This window comes from Ovis aries, chromosome 24 (assembly GCF_016772045.2).
Source record: "Ovis aries strain OAR_USU_Benz2616 breed Rambouillet chromosome 24, ARS-UI_Ramb_v3.0, whole genome shotgun sequence".
Lineage (NCBI taxonomy): Eukaryota > Metazoa > Chordata > Mammalia > Artiodactyla > Bovidae > Ovis > Ovis aries.
The window spans coordinates 17,684,383-17,709,236 of NC_056077.1; the positions used below are offsets into that span (position 1 = coordinate 17,684,383).

The 24,854-nt window shown below is 41.0% G+C and overlaps 2 protein-coding genes and 1 pseudogene across 6 annotated transcripts in view; 1 reads left to right on the top strand and 2 right to left on the bottom strand.

Annotated features, from left to right (window-relative positions):
• VPS35L (VPS35 endosomal protein sorting factor like) overlaps positions 1-24,854 on the top strand; it is a 141,055-nt gene that overhangs the window by 55,174 nt on the left and 61,027 nt on the right. For all 5 annotated transcript variants that reach the window (XM_060405751.1, XM_060405752.1, XM_060405750.1 and 2 more), the window contains exons 14-19: positions 191-313; positions 11,903-11,949; positions 12,750-12,861; positions 13,391-13,507; positions 16,700-16,753; positions 19,696-19,776. In XM_060405751.1, coding sequence (XP_060261734.1) covers positions 191-313; positions 11,903-11,949; positions 12,750-12,861; positions 13,391-13,507; positions 16,700-16,753; positions 19,696-19,776 — 534 coding nt within the window. The remainder of the gene's footprint in view (positions 1-190; positions 314-11,902; positions 11,950-12,749; positions 12,862-13,390; positions 13,508-16,699; positions 16,754-19,695; positions 19,777-24,854) is intronic.
• LOC105604689 (zinc finger protein 502-like) lies at positions 21,992-22,947 on the bottom strand (annotated as a pseudogene).
• On the bottom strand, positions 23,713-23,988 carry LOC114110641 (KRAB domain-containing protein 5-like). Its single transcript, XM_042240637.1, has one exon. It carries the CDS (start codon positions 23,986-23,988, stop codon positions 23,713-23,715), a length of 276 nt encoding a protein of 91 aa, XP_042096571.1.

A 24,854-nucleotide genomic window follows, 5' to 3' on the forward strand; every position in this document is an offset into this window, starting at 1 on the left:
CACAGCACACATTCCCAGAACAGCTCAGCCTGGTGACATGGGAAACTGTGTGTTTTTCTAGTTTAAAAAAACCTGAGAAGCCAGGCAGTTTCTCTCGGGGCCATTCAGATGCTTGCAGATACGCTCCCATGTTCTTTGTTTGTTCTGTGACTTCCCCTCCTTTTCTGAGTATTTATTTGGTCTCCTGTAGATTCACGGGGATACGGTCCAGAACCAGCTGGTGCTCCAGGGCGTGGAGCTTCCATCCTACCTCCCCTTGTACTCGCCTGCCATGGACTGGGTCTTCCAGTGTGTTTCCTACCACGCCCCCGAGGTAACTGCCCAGTGGCTTCAATGTGAAATTCACTCCCCTCTTCTGTGTCGGAAGGACCCTAACACCTGAGTGCCCAGTGACGTCATCATCACGGCCCTTTCACAGTGATTCACTGTTGTGTCTGGTTCTGTGCTCAGCCCTTGTCCTGCATTGTGTGGTATCCTAAGTGATGGTTTGGCCTGCTCTTCACATGTGAGCCCTGGGCTCAGGGCGCCTGAATCTGAATCTCAGCTCTGTTACTTGGCAGCTGTTGTTACTAAAGCAGAGCTCAAGTCACTTGTCCCTAACCGTGCGGCCTTTTCTCTTTATCGGTGAAATGGGAGCAGTAGTAATTCCTGTTTTCTGGTCTGTTGCTTGGATCAAACAAGACGGTCCATGTACAGTGCTTAGTGGAGGAGGGCCCCACACATGGTGCTTGCGTGCTTGTTGTGTCATTGGGATTGCAAATGTGGTTTTTATATCTGCACAAGAGAACCAGGAAAAGAGTTAAGACAAAGTGTCACTGGAGGGCAGAGTTTGGATTGTTTTAACTTATTTTTCTTGCCCAATCTGTTTTTTTAACTTTTCAGCCAGTATAATGCCTTGCTTATATTTTAATTTTTGCAAATCCTAAAGTATGAGGAGAAAAATAGGGCCATCTTGTATTCACCTAAAAAATAGGTGACTTTTTTATCGAGTAAATTGATTTTAAATCAAATCAGTTTAATAGAAGATTCTTTTGAAAACTTGTGGCCATTCTCTCTGATCATAAGGGTAGTCTCAGCCACCATATGCTTGCCCAGGCTCCCAGGAAGAAAAACCATGAACTTGACTGATTGAGCTTAATGACTGAAACCTATGAGCAAAACTGATGCATTTGAAAATAAGAACACTTATTCTTTTTCTCCTTAAAGAACAGTGAAATTGGATTAAAAACAAAGTACGTGTCATAAGGCATTCTTCCTCTTATTTTAAGTGGCAGTAATCTCAGAGGATGGCAGAAGCTGGGAATAGTGCTTTCCTGGGGAGTAAAACTCTAGGAAATCATTATTGTACCAGAAGAAGTGATTTAAAAAAATTAGGTCACCCGAATAATAACAAACTCTGATTCTTGGGGCATTTAAACAAGGAACTTGCAGTGTTTCATAAGAAAAAAAATCATTTTCAAAATGTGGAAGAATTAAAGTCAGTGTAGAGGGTGGTGCTGAAAACGTGTGTGACAAAGTGGTAGCTAAAAAGCTCTTTGACAGTGGCTGGGATGTGTCCTCTAGGGAGTTGGAGCTGTGTGTGTCTTTAAGGGGCCACACCTCCAGAATGTAGGCATTTGTCTGCAGCAGTTAGCAACACACAGGACAGGTAAGTGAGAGGGGGAAGGGAGAATCATTTAGATGAGAGAAAGGAGAAATGCCTCGAGCTGCAAATACCTGACACACGAAATTTCATATTGAAATCCCCAGTTCCCTCCCTCCCCAAATCAGGGAATGATCACTCAGTAAGGCTGTTTGTTGTTGTTTAAAGATAAGATTCCCCCATACCCCCACCATTTATGCAATTAAAATTAAGTTAAACCTTTATGCCCCCAATTTTAGGAACACTTTGCAGAGAAAAGCAACTGTTTCATAAAACATGGTTTGGGCAGTGAAAACAAATTCCTTGGTAAGCTTACCATTTTCAGCAGCTTGTTGTCTGGGTCTGGTATGGAATCCTGTAATGCTGTGCTCAGCTGTGTGATGCAGGTTGTCACTGTTGAAGGAAAGAAGAGGAAGGTGGTAGAGGCTGGGGCAGGTAGTGAGGTAGAACTGAGTTCAAATTGTGACTGTGTTGGCTTGGGCTGCTTGACCTCTTGATGCCTCAGTTTTATCAGCTGTAAAATGGGGCTGATAAATGGAACCTTCCTCAAAGGGCTCTCATGAGATGACTGTGATAGTGCACGTCAGCACATGACCAAGATTGGTGTGACAGGCAGCAGGCAGATGGGGGTGGTCATCATCGTTATCTTTGGTCTTAACAGGAGATGGGGCCTGGACTGATTTGAAGGGCAGGAGATGAGTCAGGGGGCAGTAAGGAGGGGTTGAGGGAAGAGACCTGTATAGACTGACAGGTAAGAGGCATAGTAAGGAGACATGCATTACCGGAGACGAGTGAGGAAGTTGGCCGCCTGGGAGTGGCCCAGGGTGCAGAGGTTGTTGATCATTGTGTTGCGGAGACCAGGCAGCTCTTGAAGATTTTTGATCAGGGAGATGATTTGAAAAAAGTGGTGCTTGAAGATCAGACTGGCAGAAGCATACCAGATGGATTAGAAGAGTACCAGTTGGCAGCCATGGAAAAAACAAGAGGCAGAATGGATAGGAGAGGATTTTCATAATCAGAAAACATTCTTTAATAAGTACATATTCATTGGAAAGACTTTGGAAAAGATAGGTTAAAAGGAGAAAAAGAGCCACCTAAAATTCTGTGCTGAGTAACTGGCCATTGTTAACATTCTGGTGCGTTTGCTTTTTAATACTTCTCTCTCCACTTTCACTCTTGCTCTGTTATTACAGTTGTGTTTTGCACATGAGAAATTTTTCCCGTATGCCTTTCTGATGCTTTCCCCTCACTTAACATTATAACAAATGCCCTTTGTTAGAGTTTTGTGACCTTTCAGGAAGAGAGTAGAAGGCAGTGTTGGTTGGCTGTGAAGAAATGGAGCATGGAGTTGGGTCAGAGATGCTGCTGAGCTCGGAGCCCTTAACACAACTGCCTCTTTCTGAGGCTCCCTCTGCGCTGCGCCCCACGGGCAGCCCTACTTTTGTAGCACTGTGCTGTGATGCACTGTGCAGTTAGTTCATTTTCTCCAGCTCTGCGTTAAGCAAGTCTGTTGGTGCCAGTTTTCCAACAGCATTTGCTCACTTCATGTCTCTGTGTCATTGTGGTAATTCTCACAACATTTCAGACTTTTTCGTTTTATTTGTTATGGTGATCAATGATCAGTGATCTTTGATGTTACTATTGCAAAAAAAAAAATTACACCTCACTGAAGGTTCAGATGATGGTTATCATTTTTTAGCAATAAAGTGTTTTTTAATTATGGTGTGTATACATATATATACACTTATTTTTAGACATAATGTCATTGCACATTTCATAGTGTACAGAATAGTGTAAAGCATAATTTTCATATGTACCGAGAAACCAAAAAACTTGTGTGACTTGCTTTATTGAGATATTTACTTCATTGCAGTGGTCTGGACCAGAACCTGCAATATCTCTGAGGTCTGCCTGTGTTGGTTACTTCACTTGTGTCCGTGGCTCAGTTGTTCAGTCTTGTCTGACTCTTTGCGACCCCATGGACTGTAGCCCTCCATCCAATGGGATTTTTCAGCAGGAGTACTGGAGTGGGTTGCCATTTCCTCCTCTAGGTGAACGTCCTAACCCAGGGATTGAACCTGAGTCCCCTGCATCTCTTGCACTGCAGATGGATTCTTTACTGTTGAGCCAGTGGGGAAGCCCAGTTATTTTATTTGGCTGTGTTAATTCACTTTCAAAGCTTCCCCAAGCTAGGTGTTGCTGTTATTGCCATTTATAGATGAGGCACCTGAGGCTTAGAAACTTGTTATAGTCACACAGTTAGAAAGAAGCCGTGTAGCCATTTTCAGAGTGACTCTGAAACCAGCAGATTTGTTTGCTTGACTACTTTGCTTTAGACTTTGATTCTAGTAACTGCTATACTATTAAAGTGAGACTTAAACAAATTGAACCATGGGACTGCTGTCCCAGTGCTCTTACTGTTAATATGAGTGCAGTTCAGTTCAGTCGCTCAGTTGTCTGACTCTTTGTGACCCCATGGACTGCAGCATGCCAGGCTTCCCTGTCCTTCACCAACTCCCAGAGCTTGCTCAAAGTCATGTCCATCGAGTCAGTAATGCCATTTAACCATCTCATCCTCTGTTGGCCCCTTCTCATCCTGTCTTTGATCTTTCCCAGCATCAGGGTCTTTTCTAATGAGTCAGTTCTTCACATCAGATGGCCAAAGTATTGAAGTTTCAACGTCAGCATCAGTCCTTCCAATGAATATTCAGGACTGATTTCGGTAGGATTGACTGGTTTGTTCTCCTTGTAGTCCAAGGGACTCTCAAGAATCTTCTTCACCACCACAGTTCAAACATCAGTTCTTCAGCTCTCAGCTTTCTTTATAGTCCAACTCTGACATCCATACATGACTACTGGAAAAACCATATTTGGACTAAATGGACCTTTGTCAGCAAAGTAATGTCTTTGCTTTTTAATATACTGTCTAGGTTGGTCATAGCTTTTCTTCCAAGGAGCAAGTGTCTTTTAATTTCATGGCTGCAGTCACCATCTGCAGTGATTTTGGAGCCCAAGAAAATAAAGTCTGTCACTGTTTCCATTGTTTCTCCATCTGTTTGCCATGAAGTGATGGGACCAGATGCCAGGATCTTCGTTTTCTGAATGTTGAGCTTGAAGCGAATTTTTTCACTCTCCTCTTTCACTTTCATCAAGAGGCTGTTTAGTCCCTCTTCACTTTCTGCCATAAAGGTGGTGTCATCTGCATATCTGAAGTTATTGTTATTTCTCCCAGCAATCTTAAATTCCAGCTTGTGCTTCATCCAGCCAGCATTTCGCATGATGTACTCTGCATATAAGTTAAATAAACAGGGTAACAGTATACAGCCTTGACATACTCCTTTCCTGATTTGGAACCAGTCTGTTGTTCCCTGTCTGGTTCTTATTGTTTCTTCTTGATCTGCATACAGATTTCTCAGGAGGCAGGTAAGGTGGTCTGGTATTCCCATCTCTTTCAGAATTTTCCGCAATTTGTTGTGATCTACACAGTCAAAGGCTTTGGTGTAGTCAGTAAAGCAGAAGTAGATGTTTTTTCTGGAACTCTCTTGCTTTTTCTGTGATCCAGCGGATGTTGGCAATTTGATCTCTGGTTCCTCTGCGTTTTCTAAATCTATCTTGAACATCTGGAAGTTCACGGTTCACGTGCTGTTGAAGCCTGGCTTGGAGAATTTTGAGCATTACTTTGCTAGCATGTGAGATGAGTGCAATTGTGTGGTAGTTTGAACATTCTTTGGCCTTGCACTTCTTTGGGATTGGAATGAAAACTGACCTTTTCCAGTCCTGTGCCCACTGCTGAGTTTTCCAGATTTGCTGGCATATTGAGTGCAGCACTTTCACAGTATCATCGTTTAGGATTTGAAATGGCTCAACTGGAATTCCATCACCTCCACTAACTTTGTTGGTATTGATGCTTCCTAAGGCCCACTTGACTTCACACTCCAGGGTGTCTGGCTCTAGGTGAGTAATCACGTCATCGTGATTATCTGGGTCATGAAGATCTTTTTTTGTATAGTTCTTTTGTGTATTCTCGCCACCTCTTCTTAATATCTTCTGCTTCTATTAGATCCATACCATTTCTGTCCTTTATTGTACCCATCTTTGCATGAGATGTTCCCTTGGTATCTCTAATTTTCTTGAAGAGATCTCTAGTCTTTCCCATTTCTATTGTTTCCCTCTATTTCTTTGCAGTGATCATTGAGGAAGTCTTTCTTATCTCTCTTTGCTATTCTTTGGAATTCTGCATTCAGATGGGTAATATCTTTCCTTTTCTCCATTGCTTTTCACTTCTATTCTTTTCTCAGCTATTTGTAAGGCCTGCTCAGTCAACCGTTTTGCCTTTTTGCATTTTCTTTTTCTTGGGGATGGTCTTGATTACTGCCTCCTGTACAATGTCATGAACCTCCATCCATAGTTCTTCAGGCATTCTGTCTATCAGATCTAATCCTTTGAATCTATTTGTCACTTTCACTGTATAAAGCGTCTGCCTGCAATGCATGAGACCTGGGTTCGATCCCTGGTCAGGAAGATCCCCTGGAGAAGGAAATGGCAGCCCACTCCAGTACTCTTGCCTGGAAAATCCCATGGACAGAGAAGCCTGGTAGACTACAGTCCATGGAATTGCAGAGAGTCAGACATGACTGAGCGACTTCACTTTCACTTTCACTGTATAATCATAAGGGATTTGTCACCTGAATGATCAAGTAGTTGTTCCTACTCTCTTCAATTTAAGTCTGAATTTGGCAATAAGAAGTTCATGATCTGAGCCACAAGGCAGCTCCCGATCTTGTTTTTGCTGACTGTATAGAGCTTCTCCATCTTTGGCTGCAAAGAATATAATCTATCTTATTTCAGTATCGACAATCTGGTGATGTCCATGTGTAGAGTCTTTTGTGTTGTTGGAAGAGGGTGCTTGCTATGACCAGTGCGTACTCTTGGCAAAACTCTATTAGCCTTAGCCCTGCTTCATTTTATACTCCAAGGCCAAATTTGCCAGTTACTACAGGTATCTCTTGACTTCCTACTTTTGCATTCCAGTCCCCTATGATGAAAAGGACATCTTTTTTGGGTGTTAGTTCTAGAATGTCTTGTAGGTCTTCGTAGAACCGTTCAACTCCAGCTTCTTCAGCATTACTGGTTGGGGCATAGACTTGGATTACTGTAATATTGAATGGTTTGCCTTGAAAACGAACAGAGCTTATTCTGTCATTTTTGAGACTGCACCCAAGTACTCCATTTCGGACTGTTTTGTTGGCTATTAAAACTGCTCTTTTAACATTCTAAAATACAATTCGACTGGCAATGCAAATCTAAGACCAGTGTTGGTGATTGATAAATCCCTCTCAAGCATACATGTGTGTTATTTTCATTCTTTTGAATTAGGGAAGAAACCCCAGAGAAAGGTAAATAATAGAAAGAAGAATAAAAAATTCTCCTTTTAATGCCTTTGGTATAAAAGTTCTTTTTATTCACATTGACATATTTTATTCCTTTGAGAATTAATCACAGTAACTCTGGTTTAGAGGAAAGAGGTTTTATCTTTTCAGATTAGTTTATAATTTTGCCTACAGTTTACATGTTTATTTCATCTAGAAAAATAACGAAAATACGATATATGTATTATTTAGTTTACTTTTTAACAGAGCAATAATTATAAAGACTGATTGTAAGCATATTTACTTATTAAAAGTAGAATTACACATCTCTAGCGCAGTCTGGGCTTCATATGAGTTAATCTTAGCTTAGAAATCAGAAATATGTTAGGTTTTCAAGATTATTTTAATTATTTATTATTATTTGCTTTTTGCTGAGTTGTGGCATGTGGGATCCTAGTTCCCAGATCAGGGAACAAACCCATAGCCCCTGCAGATAGAAGCACAGAGTTCTAACCACAAGTCCCTCCCTTGTTAGAAAACAGAAATGTGTTATTGACCCAACTTCTTTTTTCTCTTCCTGTACTTTTGGAGTGGGTGAATAACCCTAATCTGGAGACATCCTTAGATATAATGGTGGCTATGCAAAGTGAAATATGTTAATGAAATATCACAAAGATGTATCCTTTCCCCTACAAAAAAAGGTACATGAAGAGTCTGGTGAAAAGGTCTAGTTAATTATATTAACATTATACCAATGTCACTTTCTCAACTTTGACAGTACACTATAGTTATGTAAGATGTCACCATTGGGGGAAGCTTAGTGATGGGTAACCAGCACCTGTACTATTTTTGCAGTTTCTTATGAGTCTATAGTTGATTACAAATAAAACTTTTCAAAAATGTCATCAATTTGGAGCAGTTTGAAAAATAATGTTATAAACATGGTGTGGATTCCTCAGGCTTAGAGAGATGGATTTATGAGCACTAACATGGGAGGAGGGAGCCCCGTGCCAGATTCTTGAGCAAAAAAGGCAAATTGTCTCTCCATATTGATAGTCCATATAGCAAGTGTCCATTTTTGTAAAACAAAAGTCTTCTACAACAAAAGCTATATATTCATAGAACATAGACAAAGGCCTTGAAAGATTAGACACCAAATGTTGACACTGATGATCCCTAGGAAGAGGGAGTTGGGAATGAGGGCATGCATATTTTACTTGATACATGACGGTATTGTTTGAACTTCTGTCCAAAGGCACTTCTTATTTTTATAAAAAGCAAATATATAGCCAAATAAGTGTAGGAGCCTAATGAAACTTCAAGTTCTGATGTGTCTGTAAATGTATATTCTGAGCTGCAAGTTTTTCAGTGTTTTATCTCAGCCAACAACAGGCTTGTTTCGATCTCAGACTGGTTTGAACTGTTGTTCCTCTTGTTCTTGCTGAAAGTAGTCAATCCTGTCACTCTCTGGAAAAAAAAAAAACAAAAACTGCTAATAGATCTTCCTGGGGTCTATAGCCATTTGGCTCTGTGGACACTTAGGGTAATGACAGTGGAGCCTTTTTTGTTTTTTGAGTTATATTCTTGGATGCATTTTTAGTGTATTCATCTTCCGTGAAAAGAGAGCTTTTAAGGCATTTGTCTTAATGGCCAGAACATTTTGTCCCTATGTTAGCAGTTGTCCCATTTTGTCTTTTCAGAAGTGCTGGACCAAGGTTTTCTCATTCGTTTGTGTGTGTGTGTATGAGATAGAGAATAAGCCGCCCAAGGGCATGGATTTCTGTCTTGATTTCCTCACTGCCCTATTCCTAGTGCCTAGAATAGTGGCTTATTGGAAAAGACCTTGATGCTGGAAAAGATTGAGGGCAGGAGGAGAAGGGGGCAGCAGAGGATAAGATGGTTGGATAGCATCACTGATGTGATGAAAATGAGTTTGAGCCAACTCTGGGAGATGATGACGGACAGGGAAGCCTGGTGTGCTGCAGTCCATGGGGTTGTAAAGAGTCAGACACAACTTAGTGACTGAACAACAGCAATAACATTGCTGTTGCTTCACAGGCAAGTGTTGAATGAGTGATTACTTGTGTGTGTTGAGGAGTATCAGTGTGATCGTTATAAGTATCTCTTATTCAGCTTTCCCAGGAACCACTTTGATACTGTTCTTCATGAATGACTTTTCAAATATTGAATCCCCTACGAATGGGTTAGGGAGGTCTTTTGTGACATTGTCAATTTTATCATCAGTTGGGATGCTCTGGCTGCAAGGAACACTTAACTGGCCCTACAGAGATAACTCAGTGTGTTCTCTTGAATAGCAAATGAAGGCCCTGGGCCAGGCGGGTTCTGTTCTCTCTGCTCTGCCATCACCAGATAGCAACACAGTGGCTGTAGCCATTCCAGGCATCACGCCCAGACATGGCAGAATCCAGAGGCAGGAAGATCGGGAGTCTTCAGTTCCTCCAATTCCTATTTAAGAACAGGAAGACTTTCCTCTAAGCCCCCATCTCAGTAGCAAGAAAAATCGGTCATGTGCCCTGTCTAAACCCACCACTTGCAAGGGGAATGAGACCACCGTGATTGACTTGGGCCTGTGTTAGTTTGCTTAGTATATTCAGGCAGCTGGAACAAAACACCACATAGTGGGCGTGTTATAAATAACAGAAGTTTATTTCTAATGGTTCTGGAGGCTGGGAAGTCCAAGATCAAGATGCTGGCAGATACAGTATCTGGTGAGGGCCTACTTCCTGGTTCATAGATTGTATCTTCTGGCTGTGTGCTCACGTGGCAGAAGGGACAAGAGAGCTTTCCAGAGCTGCTTTTATAAGGGCACTGATTCCATTTATGAGGGCTCCACCCTTAAGACCTAATCACCTCCAAAGGCTCCACCTTCTAACACCATTAACTTGGGAGTTAGTGGCGATTCAGATATTAGCAGGCTTCCATGATAGACTGAGTGGCTTTAAACAACAGAAATGTATCTTCTCACAGTTTTGGAGGCTGGAAAGTCTGAGATCAAGGTCCCAGCGGGGTTGGTCTGTGGTGAGACTTTTCTCCTTGGACTGCAGACCAGTCTTCTCACTGTGTCCTTGCCTGGTCCTCTCATCTGTGCACATGTGTCCCTAGCCTCTCTTCCTCTTCTTATGAGGGCAGCAGTCCTATTGGATTAGGGCTGCGCCCTTATGACCTCACCTGGTATTAATTAACTCCTTTAAAAACCCTATCTCCAAACACAGTCACATTGTGGTTAGGGCTTCAACAAATGAATGGAGGGAACATAATTCACTCCAGAACAGGACCCAACCTGATTTTTGTTGGACAAAGACAGAAATCTGAATAAAATAGGGGTTCTAGGGTATTGATAGTATCCCCACAATCAACGATCACCTTAATTATTCAGGGACACCCAGGACACGGAAGGACACAGCTGAAAAAAGTGGAATTGCACTTAAAAAGACTCATTTTATTTTTTGATATCCTGGCCAGACTTAGGTGCAAATCTCATTTCTGCCACTTAGTAGGAAGTGTCTTAACCTAGCTGAGTTTTGGCTTTCTTATCTGTAAAATAGGGATAACAGACAGGGTCTCAAAGGCCATTGTGAAGAGTGAATGGGAAAAGGTATATAAAGCACTCAAGTGAAAGTGAAAGTCGCTCAGTTGTGTCTGACTCTTTGCGACCCCATGGACTATACAGTCCATGGAATTCTCCAGACCAGAATATTGGATTGGGTAGCTTATCCCTTCTCCAGGAGATCTTTCCGACCCAGGAATCGAACTGGGGTCTCCTGCATTGCAGGCGGATTCTTTACCCATTGAGCTACCAGGGAAGCCCAGTGCCTAGTGCTGGGTGCCTGGTGAGTGCTCAGTGTCAAGGCTACTGTTATTAGCTCTTTTGTCTTGGGATTGACCTTGTCTGTGCCGTTTGAAACTTTCCTCAAACCACTGCACTATGAGATACTTCTTTCTATTGATTTTCTTAATAACAAGAGCTCTTTTAAAGATGCATAATTGTCTTAAGATAGCTCTAAAACCAGTAATAGTATTCCAATGAGTAAAACATTTATTTTCTTTTGGGGAAAAAATGCTTCAAAATGCACTTGAGAGGAAGTGGAGTGAAGAGCATGGCCTTTGATGCCAGACTTCCCAGGTCATGTCCAGCCCACCGTAACTAGCCATGTCATCTTGGCCCAGCCGTGTCACTGTTCAGTAGCTTGGTTTCTCATCTGTGAAATGGGAGAATTGAGAGCCTGCCTCATAGGGTTTGTGACAAGTGGCAGCATGACTGTCAAGCGCTTCTCCCTGTGACTGGCCCAGTGTTATTCATTTTACTTAGAGCTCCACAGACACCTCGTGAAAGGGGAGGAACACTGAGGGTCTAGAAGAGGTGGAAAGTGAAAGTCACTCAGTCATGTCTGACTCTGTGCAACCAATGGACTATACAGACCATGGAATTCTCCAGGCCAGAATACTGGAGTGGGTAAGCTGTTCCCTTCTCCAGGGGAATCTTAGGAGAGGTGGGGAGTAAAGCAAATTGCATTCTCACTGGTACCCTAGAGCACAGGTGGTACCACTCTCATTGTCCTGTAGGAATCTGCAGGTGGCATGGTACCACCTGTATCATCTGCCTACAGATGAAGAAAAGTAGTTGGTGAGACTGGATTTGAACCCAGCGGTGCGTATGACCAGGGCCCTAGCTCTTCCCCATTACGCTAAATGCCACAGGAGTGAGCTTGTTTTCTCCTCCATCCTCCCCATCCCACCAAACACTGAGGATTATAGAAATAGGTGTGTAAATGACTGCATTTATTTTAGAGTATTACTTTGCAAATCTGCTCATGAGAAGTGTTGCTTTAGATCCCCCAACTTGATGGTTTTTTTTTTTTTTTTTAATTAGGCTCTGCTAACAGAGATGATGGAGAGATGTAAGAAGCTAGGAAACAAGTAAGTATTTTGAAATTCATAAAGCCTGTGTTTGAAAATAGAATCAGCTGGGTTTTTTTGAGCTTGGCATGCTTGCATGGGCAAGAGGCCTACAGAGCAGCAGGATAGCACCTGACCTCAAGAATGCTGGAGTCCAGTTGCCTGGCTTCTGATATTGGCTCCACTCTTTCTTAGCTTTATGACCTTTCTGACCTTTCCACTCTTTCTGACCTTTCTGTGTCTCCATCTCTTCATCTATAAATTGGGTATAATAGCAGTGCTTTCCCTGTGGGGCTGTGATAAGTGATAAAGTCAGGATAAACTTGAATTCTTATCTTCTAGGCCTAAGAGGTTTCTCCTCCACTGTCCTTTCAGTGGTAGATGAGGAGCCTGGAGTGGGTTTTGTTCACCACTGTGTCCCTAGGTCCTAGAACAGTGCTTTTCATAGGCGATGTGGTTATATATTTGCAGCTTGGATCAGTATTGTTACTTAATGTTTAGTTTTATTAGTGCACTGAAGGCTCCCTCCATTTCTTCTGTTTAAATGGATTTGGTTACTTTCCATCCACTGATCTGTGCACCCATTCACTCATCCATCTACCCATCTTCCATTCTTCCAGCCAGTTGAATATTTATCAAGCTCTGAATATGCACAAAACACTGTGTTAGTCTCTAGAGGTTGCCTTTTTACTGCAATCTTTTTTTCCCCAACGCTACCATTAAAGGGTTGTCAGTCATCTTTTCTAACAGCATACATCCTAAAATGAAAGCAACTTTCTTAAAGGGAAGCTTTGCTGACGTGGGGCATATGTGTCTTGCAGTGCCTTGCTGTTGAACTCTGTGATGTCGGCTTTCCGGGCCGAGTTCATTGCTGCAAGGTCCATGGATTTCATTGGCATGATTAAGGAGTGCGACGAGTCCGGTTTCCCTAAGGTAGGCTCTTGACTTAATCCTTGGTGGAGAACAGATAGGCAGTGTTTGCCTGACAGCTCTCCAGGGAGAGGGAATCTGATGTCGGGGGCAGCTCGGGCCAAGAGGAAAACAGGTGAGGGCTGTGTTTCTGAAGAGTGCAGAGGAGGACGAGTGAGCGACTGGGGTTGTGAGGCATGTGTAATTGCCGAGAGTCAGGCCTCTGTGAGTCTTAAATCTAACCAGTTGGCTCACTATGAAGTATTTAGGAAAAACTTTGGTGTTATATCTTTAAAACTATATCTTCATCCATTAATTATGCAAAACTTTGTCCAGGAGAATAGTATGGCCCACAGACCGGACCAGTTCACAGAGCCAGCTCTTTGTTTCGACCTTCTCAGTCTAACTTGCATAAGTTTGTGGTAGGACTTCAGGAAATGGTCTTTGGAAGATTAACCTTGAGATAGGCCGACTATGACAGCCCTTGCCTTTATTTTCTTAAGTTACCCTGATTTTTAATTTCTGAGATCGTAATGTTTGCTATATTTCTTAGCATCTCCTTTTTCGCTCCCTGGGGTTAAACTTGGCCTTGGCTGATCCTCCTGAGAGTGATCGACTTCAGATTCTCAATGAAGCTTGGAAAGTTATCACTAAATTGAAGAATCCACAGGTGGGTGACAATTTAGACCTTGTTTTGACTGCTTTGTGCCCAAGTTATGTAGTATGCTCTTTCTTTAAAAAATTTCTCTTTCAACTAATCATCCTTATTTTTAAAAAAATGAAATCTTCTTCATTTAGTTGTATTGTTTGTCAACCTGTAATGGAGAACTTACAACTTTAAAGATGTATTTCTTGATTTTTGTGTCCCTATTATGTCTTATTCTTGTGGCCTTAAGACGAATGAGAAGCGTAAAATTATGAATACTTGAAACTTGAAAAGACCTATAGCTTTGCAAAGAGCATTCTAAGTGCAGCAATCGATAGCACTATTGACCCTTGAACAAGATGGGTTTGAACTGCACAGATCCACTTATACGTGGATAATTTTTTTTTCAGTGGTAAATACCATGATATTATACAACTGTTGGTTGGTTAAATGCATAGAAGCGAAATTGCAAATACAGAGAAATCATGGATACAGAGGGCTGGCTATAAGTTATACATAATTTTTGACTGCATAGAGGATCAGTGTCCCTAAACCCTGCATTGTTTAAAGGTCAAATTATATTTGGATTTGAAAAAACACAATTTATTGAGATAACTCTAAATTGAAGATCAGCAGTCAAGCCAGTAATTAGCAAAAGGGAATTCCAATTTCCATCCCTTGAATGGACAGCTGAAGCCTCTTTCTCCGCATACTTCTGACACGGGAAGTCTTAGGAAGAGGAACCAACTGATTTTAGTTGCTATAATGCATGTAGTCGGAGAAGGCAATGGCACCCCACTCCAGTACTCCTGCCTGGAAAATTCCATGGACGGAGGAGCCTGGTAGGCTACAGTCCATGAGATCACTAAGAGTCGGACATGACTGAGTGACGTCACTTTCACTTTTCACTTTCATGCATTGGAGAAGGAAATGGCAACCCACTCCAGTGTTCTTGCCTGGAGAATCCCAGGGATGGGGAAGCCTGGTGGGCTTCTGTCTGTGGGGTCGCACAGAGTCAGCCACGACTGAAGTGACTCAGCGGCAGCAGCAGCAATGCGTGTAGTGCTGGTCATCATTCTGTAGGTTTGGGTTTTATGCCTCACTTCCTTTTAGGGAACATGCCAGCGATTTATGTGGGTACCACTGGGGAATGGTATTGGCTGTCTTTGTGGCCAAGCTTCATCACACTCTGCACTTCTGTCCTATGTACTTATTTAGTTTGTTGTAACAGCATATAATAGACCATGTTGCTTCTATACAATAGAAATTTATTTCTCATAGTTCTGAAGGCTAGAAGTACAGAATCAGGGGGCCAGCATGGTTGGTTGGAGAAGCAAATGGCAGCCCACTCCAAGATTCTTGCCTGAGAAGTTCTGTGGCCACAGCAGCCTGGTGGGCTACAGTCCGTGGGGTTGTAAAGAGTCAGACATGACGTAGCAACTCAACAGCAGCAACATAGCATGGTTGGGTTCTGATGAGGACCCTCTTCCCGATTGCAGACTGTCAGCTTCTCCTCATCACATGGCAGAAAGAGGGAGGAAGACCTCTGGGGTCCCTTTTACAAGGGCACTAATTCCATTCACAGGGTATTCACCCTCATGACCTAACCACTGCCCCAAAACCCTACATCCTAACATCATCACATCAGGGGCTAAGATTTCAACATATGTGTTCAAGGGGGATACAAACATTCAGACCATAACACAACAAGTAAGTGAATATTGGAGGTAGCATTTGATTGGATCATTTATTGAGAAGGAAGTGTTAAAATGAACCCAGTTATAAACCCCTTACTGGGTATTTCCCTGGTGGTCCAGTGGCTAAGACTATGTGCTCCCAATGTGGGGGGCCCGGGGTTTGATCCTTGGTCAGGGAACTAAATCCCACATGCTGCTACTAAGACCTGCACAAATAAATAAACTTTAAAATAAACCCTTGTTAATCAGCACATTTATGATAGTGTATTAAGGACAGTGGTATAATTTAGAAAAATTAGAAGCTTGTTTACACAATTGTGTACCTGTGTTGTGCTCAGCCGTGTCTGACTGTTTGCTCCATGGAGTATAGCCTGCCAGGCTCCTCTGTCCATGGAATTTTCTGGACAAGAATACTGGAGTGGGTTGCCATTTCCTAAACCTGTGTTCAGCAAAATCTTTGCTAAACTCCAGCTATTGAAATTCCCTGTTTAACTTAAACTGATTGGTAATGAAAACAGCTTATTTACGATATTTATGTCAAAAGCCTCTGGGCCTCTGGTGCCTGTACTGCAGGACTTAAAAGCAACCTTGCATCAAAAGCTCATAATAACAATTTTCTCCAGACTTTTAACTTCATACTGTCCTCATTAAGTCCTTCTTAGCATTTCTGTTAGACCTTAGAATGTTCCTGTCTTTTCTTGTGTGAATGAGATAACTGTTTTCTCCCCTCCACTTTCTTCTTTCTTTTCTGTGAGGTGTCAGAACAGAAGAGGCATCCTTGCAGACTCTATTTTTCCATTCTTTTTTGTTGGCTGCACCTTGTGGCATGTGGGATCTTAGTTCCCTGACCAGGGTTCGAACACACGGCTCCTGCATTGGGAGCATGGAGTCTTAACCACTGGACTGCCAGGGAAGTCCCAGATTCTATTTTTCCTTGGACATTTTTTCCCATTTGCCTGTTTTCTGGAGCAGACAGCCTTACTAAGTTGGTCATCACTGTTTCCATACCCATATCATTATCTTTCCTACTTGAATCTAACACATCCTTTCTTACCTAAAACCTTTGTGCTTTCTTAACCCTTTTACAACATATATACATCTCGCCTCTCTAGGACAAATGGTTTGTTTTTAAAGGCAGGAGACCTGTTTTTTCTCAGGACATTGAAATATCACATCTTAAACAATGCGTGAATTTTCTGTGGTCCTTGAGACATGATGAGGACTCCCCAGTGTTATCTCTGCTGCCCTGCGGTTCTTCCCGTTCTCCAGGCGGGCCAGAGCTTCCCAGACTTCTGTTTTGGTCCAAGTAGTGATTCTGGAATGAAAGTCTAATTAGTTTCAGGCAACTTATATTTTCTCATCTCATCTCTCAGAGGTAGAATCTATCAATGGACCAGAGTTTTCTGTACATGACTTTTGAAATCCCTGTCAGTAGTTTCAGAGCCCTTGAAGGAATTGGTACATTACGAGTTTTTGCCATATGGTCAATTGTAAAGGCGTCTCTGCTTTTTCTTTGTAGGACTACATTAATTGTGCTGAAGTGTGGGTGGAGTACACCTGCAAGCATTTCACGGTATGTGTACTATGCTATTGTTTTTGTGGTATTATGTGTTGTATGTTTTTTTTCATGTTCATAATTGTGAATAAATCTAGCATAGACCTTTATGCATTTTGTGATGCTAATTATCCTTAATTTGTGAAAATTACACCTTTTTCAGTATAATGAAGCATTAATATGTGAGCTATAACAAAAGGGTTCACACTTACATGTAAGTTTGGGAAATACTGCATTTTACAAAGTTAAGCAGATTTTTTTTTTTTCACCACAATACACCTTAGATGCTTATTGCTAAAGTTCATTGTGACTTTCCATGGAAGTCTAGTCAGCAGTGTTTCCCAAACATATTTGATTTGCTTGTAATTTAATTTTTTTCTAAGCAAGCAAAGATGCTTCTTTCTCTAGGCCCAGACTAGAAGCTCAGCTTGGGAAATACTGGTCTTGTCAATGAGCAGAGACTTTAGAAGCAGGTAGAAGTGGTTTTAAATCCTGTTGCCAGGTGTTTATTTTAATAAACTTTGAAAAATATTGAAGTTTAACCTATATGAAGAAAGCTTACAGAAACAGCAAGTTTGCTGTTCAGTGAATCTTTACTGATACACCCAGGGAATCATGGTCTAGATAAAGAAATAACTCCCCATCCCCACCCCAACCTGAAGCCCCCCATACTTCCTTCCCTCTCAGTCATGGCCTTGGAAGTTGAACATAAACACCATCTGGCCTCTTAACTCGAGATGGGTTTTGCCTCATTTTGAGCATTATTGTAAATGATAGTCTGTTAATTCTCTTTCTTTCATCCAGTTTTTGTTTTATGGAAACTTCTAGCACATGATCTCCCTTGTACTCATTACCCAGAAGTGACCAATTTATGACAAATGTTGTTTCATTTGCACCTTACCCCTTCTCCCCACCCCTGGATTATTTTGAAGCGCAGCTTAATCATCGTGTTTCACCAGTCAGTATCTCAGTGTATAGCTCTGATATAGAATTTCCTTTTCTGAAACAAAATCTCAATATATTATCCTAACGGAGAAAATTAATAAATCTTTTAGTACCATTGAAACTTGATAAATATTCAGATTTCCCCTAGTTGTCTCAAAAGGTTTTCATACTTTGTTCAGTCAGGATTAAAACGGGCTAAGCGCATATGTTGTAAAACCCTTTAATCTGAGTCCTTTTAACCTTTAAGTTCCCCTCTCTTCCCCTCTTTCTTTCCTTCCCTCCCTGTTCCCCTCGTTTTTGACTCTGTTATTTATTTATTGAAGAAATCGGGTCCTTTGTCCTGTAGAGTTTCCCGGTCTGGACTGGCCAGAGGCATCCCTGTGGTGGTGTTAGCATGTTCTTCTGCCTCCAGCGTTTCCTGTAAATTGGCTGTTAGTTCTGGAGACAGGCTCTTCATCAGCCGTGTATTTGACTTTCTGACACCATGGCTGCTGGTGTGGTGCTTCTCCTGGAAGGCTCATGGTATCTGGTTGTTTCTCCATGATGCGAGTGGCCACCAAAGTGCATTCATCTCATGGTTTATCATGGGTTGCAAAATAGTGATTTTCAAAATTATTATCATTTCTCCTGTATTTGTTAGCTGGAATACTTGTATTGATATGAAGAGAAACTTTTCATGCCACCTAGTTGGTTACCCTGAGGTACAGTTTGTACAGAAAGGCAAGATGCTCATTTTTGTCCTTGTTACTTACTAGGTTTTAGAATGAGTCAATCTCCTAGCATCCCCAAAGGTGACCAGTGAGTAGTAGTTGCTGTTGGTATCTTCAGGGATTCTTGGGTTGAAATATATTTGCTGTGTATCAGTCCTTGCAGTTATATTATTCTTACTGATGCTCAGTGGTCCCATCTTCATCCAGTGAGTGCTTTATTAGGGTGGCTTCTGAGTCCTGACATACTCTCTGTAGTCCTTGATACCTTCTTTGCTTTCTATATAAGATGCTCCAGCCTCCCTTGTGCTTTCTTATCCCACATTTTAATCAGCCCTTTCTCTAAGAAGCTTTGGTTCCTTTCAGTGCCACTGTGAGATTTTTTTTTTTTTTAGTGCTGTGACACTGGCTAAGCCATTTAACTTCTCTGAACCTTAACTTCCTTATCTGTAAAATGGGGATAATGATGTCCATGCTGGGGAGTTCAATGAGCATAAAACGAGTACATACTGGCAACTGTTTAGATGGTGTGCTATGTGCCAGGACGCTGCACTGCTTCGAATTGACCTTGTCAGTAAACTTCACTGTTCCGGTTATACAGACCAGACATCAGCTTGCTTTTTCTGTAGAAGGCCACTATTCCTGTATGTGAGACTCTGTGGACCACGTGATCTGTTATGATACACGTGTCCATCATTGCCACTGTACATAAAGCAACCGTAGATCATACATGAGTGAGCATGACTCTGTTCTAATAAGTCTTTTTTATGCACACTGAAATTTGAAGCTCATACAATTTTCCTTGTCACCAAATATTATTCTTTTAGTGTGAATGTAAAATCATTCTTTGCTCCTGGGTTGTATGAAAGCAGGCACCAGGGTGGATTTAGGCTGTAGTTGGCTGGCCCCTAACACAGCTGAGAAAAGTGCGGTACAGTGGGCATTGGGTTACCCAGCCCATGCTCTTCTTACAGAGCCTCGCTGCTCTTTGCAGCACCGGGGAGGGGCCCAGGGTGGGTGGGCAGAAAGTGGCATGTTGGATTTCACCAGCACTCAGGGAAAGCTGGGACAGTAATACTCCAGAACCTTGAGATCAGTGTTTCAGTCCTGACTTGGTGCAGACATAGCTGTCTTTAGGGCTGTGATATGGGTGGAATTTTCCCTCTAACATTACTTGTAGCAGAGTAGTTGAAACTGTTTCCTGGAAGGTGTGTGCTATACTCTGAAAATGTTAGTTCTTTCTACCAGAAAAATGGTCAACAACTGTCATTCAGTGTCTAACACAGGTCTTATTTTTTCCCCTCTTAGAAACGAGAGGTGAACACCATTTTGGCTGATGTCATCAAGCATATGACTCCAGATCGTGCCTTTGAAGACTCCTATCCTCAGGTGACAGCTTTATGTTTCTCATTTCCACATTGTCAGGAATTTTATTCTGTTGCATTAAATAAGTATTTTGCATGGGGGTCAGGCTGTCAAGTCAGGTAATCCTGGATTTGAGTCCTAACCTTCCCATGTCCCAGCCATGTGCCCTTTAATCAGTTACTTTGTCTTGCTGTGCCTGAGTTTTCTTACCTGTAAAATGGGAAAAATAATAGTCCTATCTGAGTGGTTGTGAGAATTGAGTGAGGTGTGATGTGGGATGTACAGTTGCTTGGCATGAGTAAGTAAGATGGTTATGTTCTTCAGTTAAGCTAAACTTTTATTTGGAAATAAATTCAGACTTTATTGGGAAGTTAGAATAGCTCAGAAAGCTCCTATTATTTTTTACCCAGATTCACTAACTGTGAATATTTTCCATGTTTACTTTATCATTATCATTGTATGTACACATATGCACACATATTCCTACATGTGTATGTAAAATTTTTTAAAACCAGTTGAGGGTAAATTGCATCCATCATGCCATTTTTGCCTCTAACGAGTTCAATGAGCATTTCCTAAGAACAAGGACATCCTCCTTTATAACCACAGTTTAGTTTATCAACTTCAGGGAATTTAACATTAATATCTTACTTTCGCCTCTCTACAGTCCATATTCCAATTTTGTCAGTGGGTTCAGTGTCCTTAATAGCAGATTTTTGTTTCCCCTCTAGTATAGAATCCAGCTCAGGATCACTTACTGTAAAGTAACTTCAAACCTAATTAAGATTTTATTTTATATTTGATAACATGATGTTCTGGCACTTATCGCCTAGGTTGGTGTCCTGACTCACTTAATATAAGAAAATTAGTTCCATATTCTTGTACAAATTTTAGAATTCTTAACATTTTACTCATTTAAGAATTGTTCACCACTTGCTAATTAAAATGGCTCATTATTACAATCTACTGAGCAGCCACTAGCTATTTGTTGATGGAATGAAAAATGACATAGTTGTGCACAGCAGGCTTTTGGTCAGTACAGTAGAGTAAATAAAATGTGTAGAGAAGATAGGTCATGCTTTTGTGGGTGGTCAGGGTCTTGGGGTCATATGAAGACTGATGTGTGTTAAAATTTTATTATTTTTTGAAACACTAGAAACCATTCACTTTTATTAATAACCATGTATTAATTTCACACAAGGTTGAAATCAAACATTTTACAATCCACAGTATGATCCATGATCAAATCAGATTAAAAGTAGAGAAAGATACTCATTTTTCTGATAAAAGGATGTGAGGATCATTATTTTTATGACTTACAAAACAAAGCCTAGGAAACAAGAATTACACTAATTACATGCCTTTTCTGGAAAGGGTTTCTAATACATTTCTAGGTTATTACAGAAGGTGTCTTTATTTCAACATTGTCAAGTAATATACTTCCCTTATGTTGATATTATAAAGATACATCAATACTGTAGTGAACTGTGATTGTGTTCTTACAATTCAAGTGATACAACTATTGAAAATTTAGAACCAACTTTTGGAGAAGTTCCCTGGTGGTCCAGTGGCTAAGACTCCGCATTCCCAATGCAGGGAATCTGGGTTTAATCTCTGGTCAGGGAAATAGATCCCACATGCTGCAACTAAGATCTGATACAGCTAAATAAATAAATATGAAAAAAAAAACAGAACCAACTTCTGTCTTACACATCACGGCAACCTCCCAGGATATTTCATATCAAAGACAAACATCTCCGTTTAGATGTTCATTGTACATTTTACATTACAGTATTCTTCATCTTCTAATGGAGAATAAATAGAAATGGTTGCAACACAACATAAAAAGGCTAATCTTTGAGGCATAAACCGTCAAAAATCTGTTTTCATTCACACTGGAAACAAAGCATAGTATGGATTATTTGAGCATTGAATTACATTCATTTTGCTTTTCAACTAGTCTCAAATCAAGTCATTGTAAACAAAGATACATTGCTAGTAAGTGTAGCTTTCTAACCATTAACCTTCATCTCATGATCCTGGCTAATATATCCATTTTCTATGTTTTTTAACTATGGATTGCTCTCTACAGTAATTCTCCTTCAGAGAAAATTTAGAAAAGAGGGTTGATGGAATACTTTCTAGTATGCAGCCTCTGATATTTATTTCAATTTGAGTTTTGATTAAATACTTTTCTACATATTTGTTACAACATTTCCATAGGTTTCTGGTATAAACTCTTGTTTTCTGATGTATGTTTAGGGCAGACGTCTTCCATCACTTGTTCCATCACTCTCCAGCGTGTGTTCTGAGATGTTTAGTGAGATGACCACTATGACTAAAGGCTCTGCCACATTCTGTACATTTATAAGATTTCTCTCCAGTATGACCTCGCAAATGTGTAGTAAGGCTTCAGTTCCGATTAAAGGCTTTGCCACATTCAATGCATTTATACAGTCTCTCCCCAGTATGGATTCGCTGATGTTCAGTAAGACAAGAACTGTTGATAAAGGCCTTGCCACATTCCATACATTTAAAACATCTCTCCCCCATATGAATTTGGTGATGTTGAGTAATATTTGAACTTGTAATAAAGGTTTTGCCACATTCTTTACATTTGTATGGTCTCTCCCCAGTATGGATTGGAATATGTGCAGTTAATGTTGAACTTCGAATAAAGGTTTGACCACATTCTGTACAATGATAAGGTCTGTCACCAGTATGAATTCTCTGATATCGAGTAAGATGTGAGCAACGGATAAAGGCTTTGTCACATTCTTTACATTTATAAGGTTTCTCTCCAGTATGCGTTCGCCGACGTTGAGTAAGAGTTGAGTTCTGATTGAAGGCTTTGCCGCATACTGTACATTTATGAGGTTTCTCTCCAGTATGAATTCGCTGATGTTGAGTAAGATGTGAGTGATGAATAAATGCTTTGCTACATTCTGTACACTTGAAAGGTTTCCTTCCTGTATGAATTTTCCTATGTCTACTTAGATCGGATGAGTTATTAGAGACTTTCCCACATATCTTACACTTGTTTTCTTTCTGTGACTTCTGAGTAGTCTGCTGTTGAACCAGTGCTGAAGACTGATTAGAAATGTTATCATATTCACTACAATTATGAGTCTTCTCTCCAGTATGAGTACTCTTTATAGAGAAAGACCTGACATCTGATAAAAGATATTTGTACATTTATTACTTTTTGAATCCCTGTGTGAAGATTCAGGTCCCTGATGTTTCATAAGGTTTGAGTCTCTTTCAACCTTATACCCAGTTTTATTGCCTGAATCTCACTCCATCATAAATACTCTTGCAATTATTGGGGCTGGAGCTCTTACTTAAGGGTTGACTCATTTCATTTTATTATATATCGAAAGATCTTCCATATTAACCATACCATGGGATGTATTGAACAGTGATGGTTGGATTATATCTCTTCCATTATTATCAACATTACCCATTTTGGCATGGGGAGAAAATATCTGTTGGTGGAAGACTAATGACCCACTGCTCACAAATCCCTCAAATTGATTATATTGTGAGTTTTCCCCCTCATTTTTAAATGTCTGGTGTTCAGATATGCTTGAATATTTGCTTAGTCTAAGGCTATATTGAGTATTGTTTGAATGAGTATTTGTAGTAGACACTAGATTACCTTCCGGGCTTTCTACGTTTCCTTTCAGAGAACAGGTATGTTTCAAAAAAGGATGGAAATCTTTTTTTAAAAACTTACAGTTCTCATCAGATGTTAAAGACTGAAGTTGGTGTTCTCCCCAGTTTGACTTGACTTTTTGCAGTAATGTTTGCCTTATGTGTAACTATCTCAGTTTCTTTATGTCCATATAAACATCCTCTGTCTTTCATATGGCCTCGTATATTCCCAGTCATTCATTAAATGTAAATTTCTGTGGTGAAATGCTTTATATTTTCCTAGGTTTGCTTTTGGGAATACATCTTCTAACCCTGGATTCTTGGCATCAAATCCTGGGTGTCATGAGGAGACAAAGCTGGGTATATGGCCACTGTCTTCATTCTCCTTTTATTCCTGGGCTCCTTCATTTGCTCCAGAAAAGTGACAAGGTCCGGCTTAGAAACCACAAGGCCCAAAGTGGCCAAGTTCCTATAGTTCTCTAACATCACGTCCCTGTATAATTCCTGTTGACCAAGATCCAGGCATTCCCACTCCTCTGTGGTCACATCCTGGAACATAAGCTGTCTCTTTTTCCGTTTCATCAAGAGGCTCTTTAGCTCTTCTTCGCTTTCTGCTCTAAGGGTCATGTCATCTGCATATCTGAGATTACTGGTATTTCTCCCAGCAATCTTGATTCCAGCTTGTGCTTCATCCAGTCCAGCATTTCTCATGATGTACTCTGGGAATATGGCTGTTGTCTCCATTCTCCTTATACTCCTGGGATCATTCAGTTGCTCCAGAAAGGTGATCAGGTCCAGCTTAGAGACCACAAGATCTGAGAAGCTGCCATTTCCTCCTCTTCTTCCTGCTGCTCTGAGTCTTCTCTGATGTGCATTAAAATTTTAGTTGGGGAATTCTGATAAGACCTTGACTGCCAGTGACCCAATTTACCGAAAACTTGAACATAATAATTTTAATGCCGTTCATTCCTAAGAGACAAGGGAATTCTACTATACTGTCATTCTGTTATATGCAAAAGCAACTTTAAAAGATGCCCAGGGGTCAGCCTATGTTCCAGACAGCTGCCCATATTGGTTGTGAGCCCTTTGTCTTCAGCGGGGGGCACATCAGGAGAATAAAACTGCAGGAGTCTGTGAAGAAGAAGCCTACTCCAGGTCTAGGATAGGGAAGGTGCAAGGTGAACCTGAGCATTTTCTTGTGCCAGGAAGTAAGGAAGAGCTGCTGCGGGCAGGTGAAATGGGCACGGGAGTAGCGTTAAAGGGGCTGTCATGGGCCCCAATTTGAACATCAAAAGAAATAAACACAATAACGAATTATAATCCATTGAGTAAAATAAGAACGCAGGAGTTGGCCTTTATGAAGAATAGGTAAATAAATAGATACAGATGAGGGGTCAGGCGGATAGGGGTGCCATCAGCGAAATGTGAAAGAAATGGTAGAGTTGAAA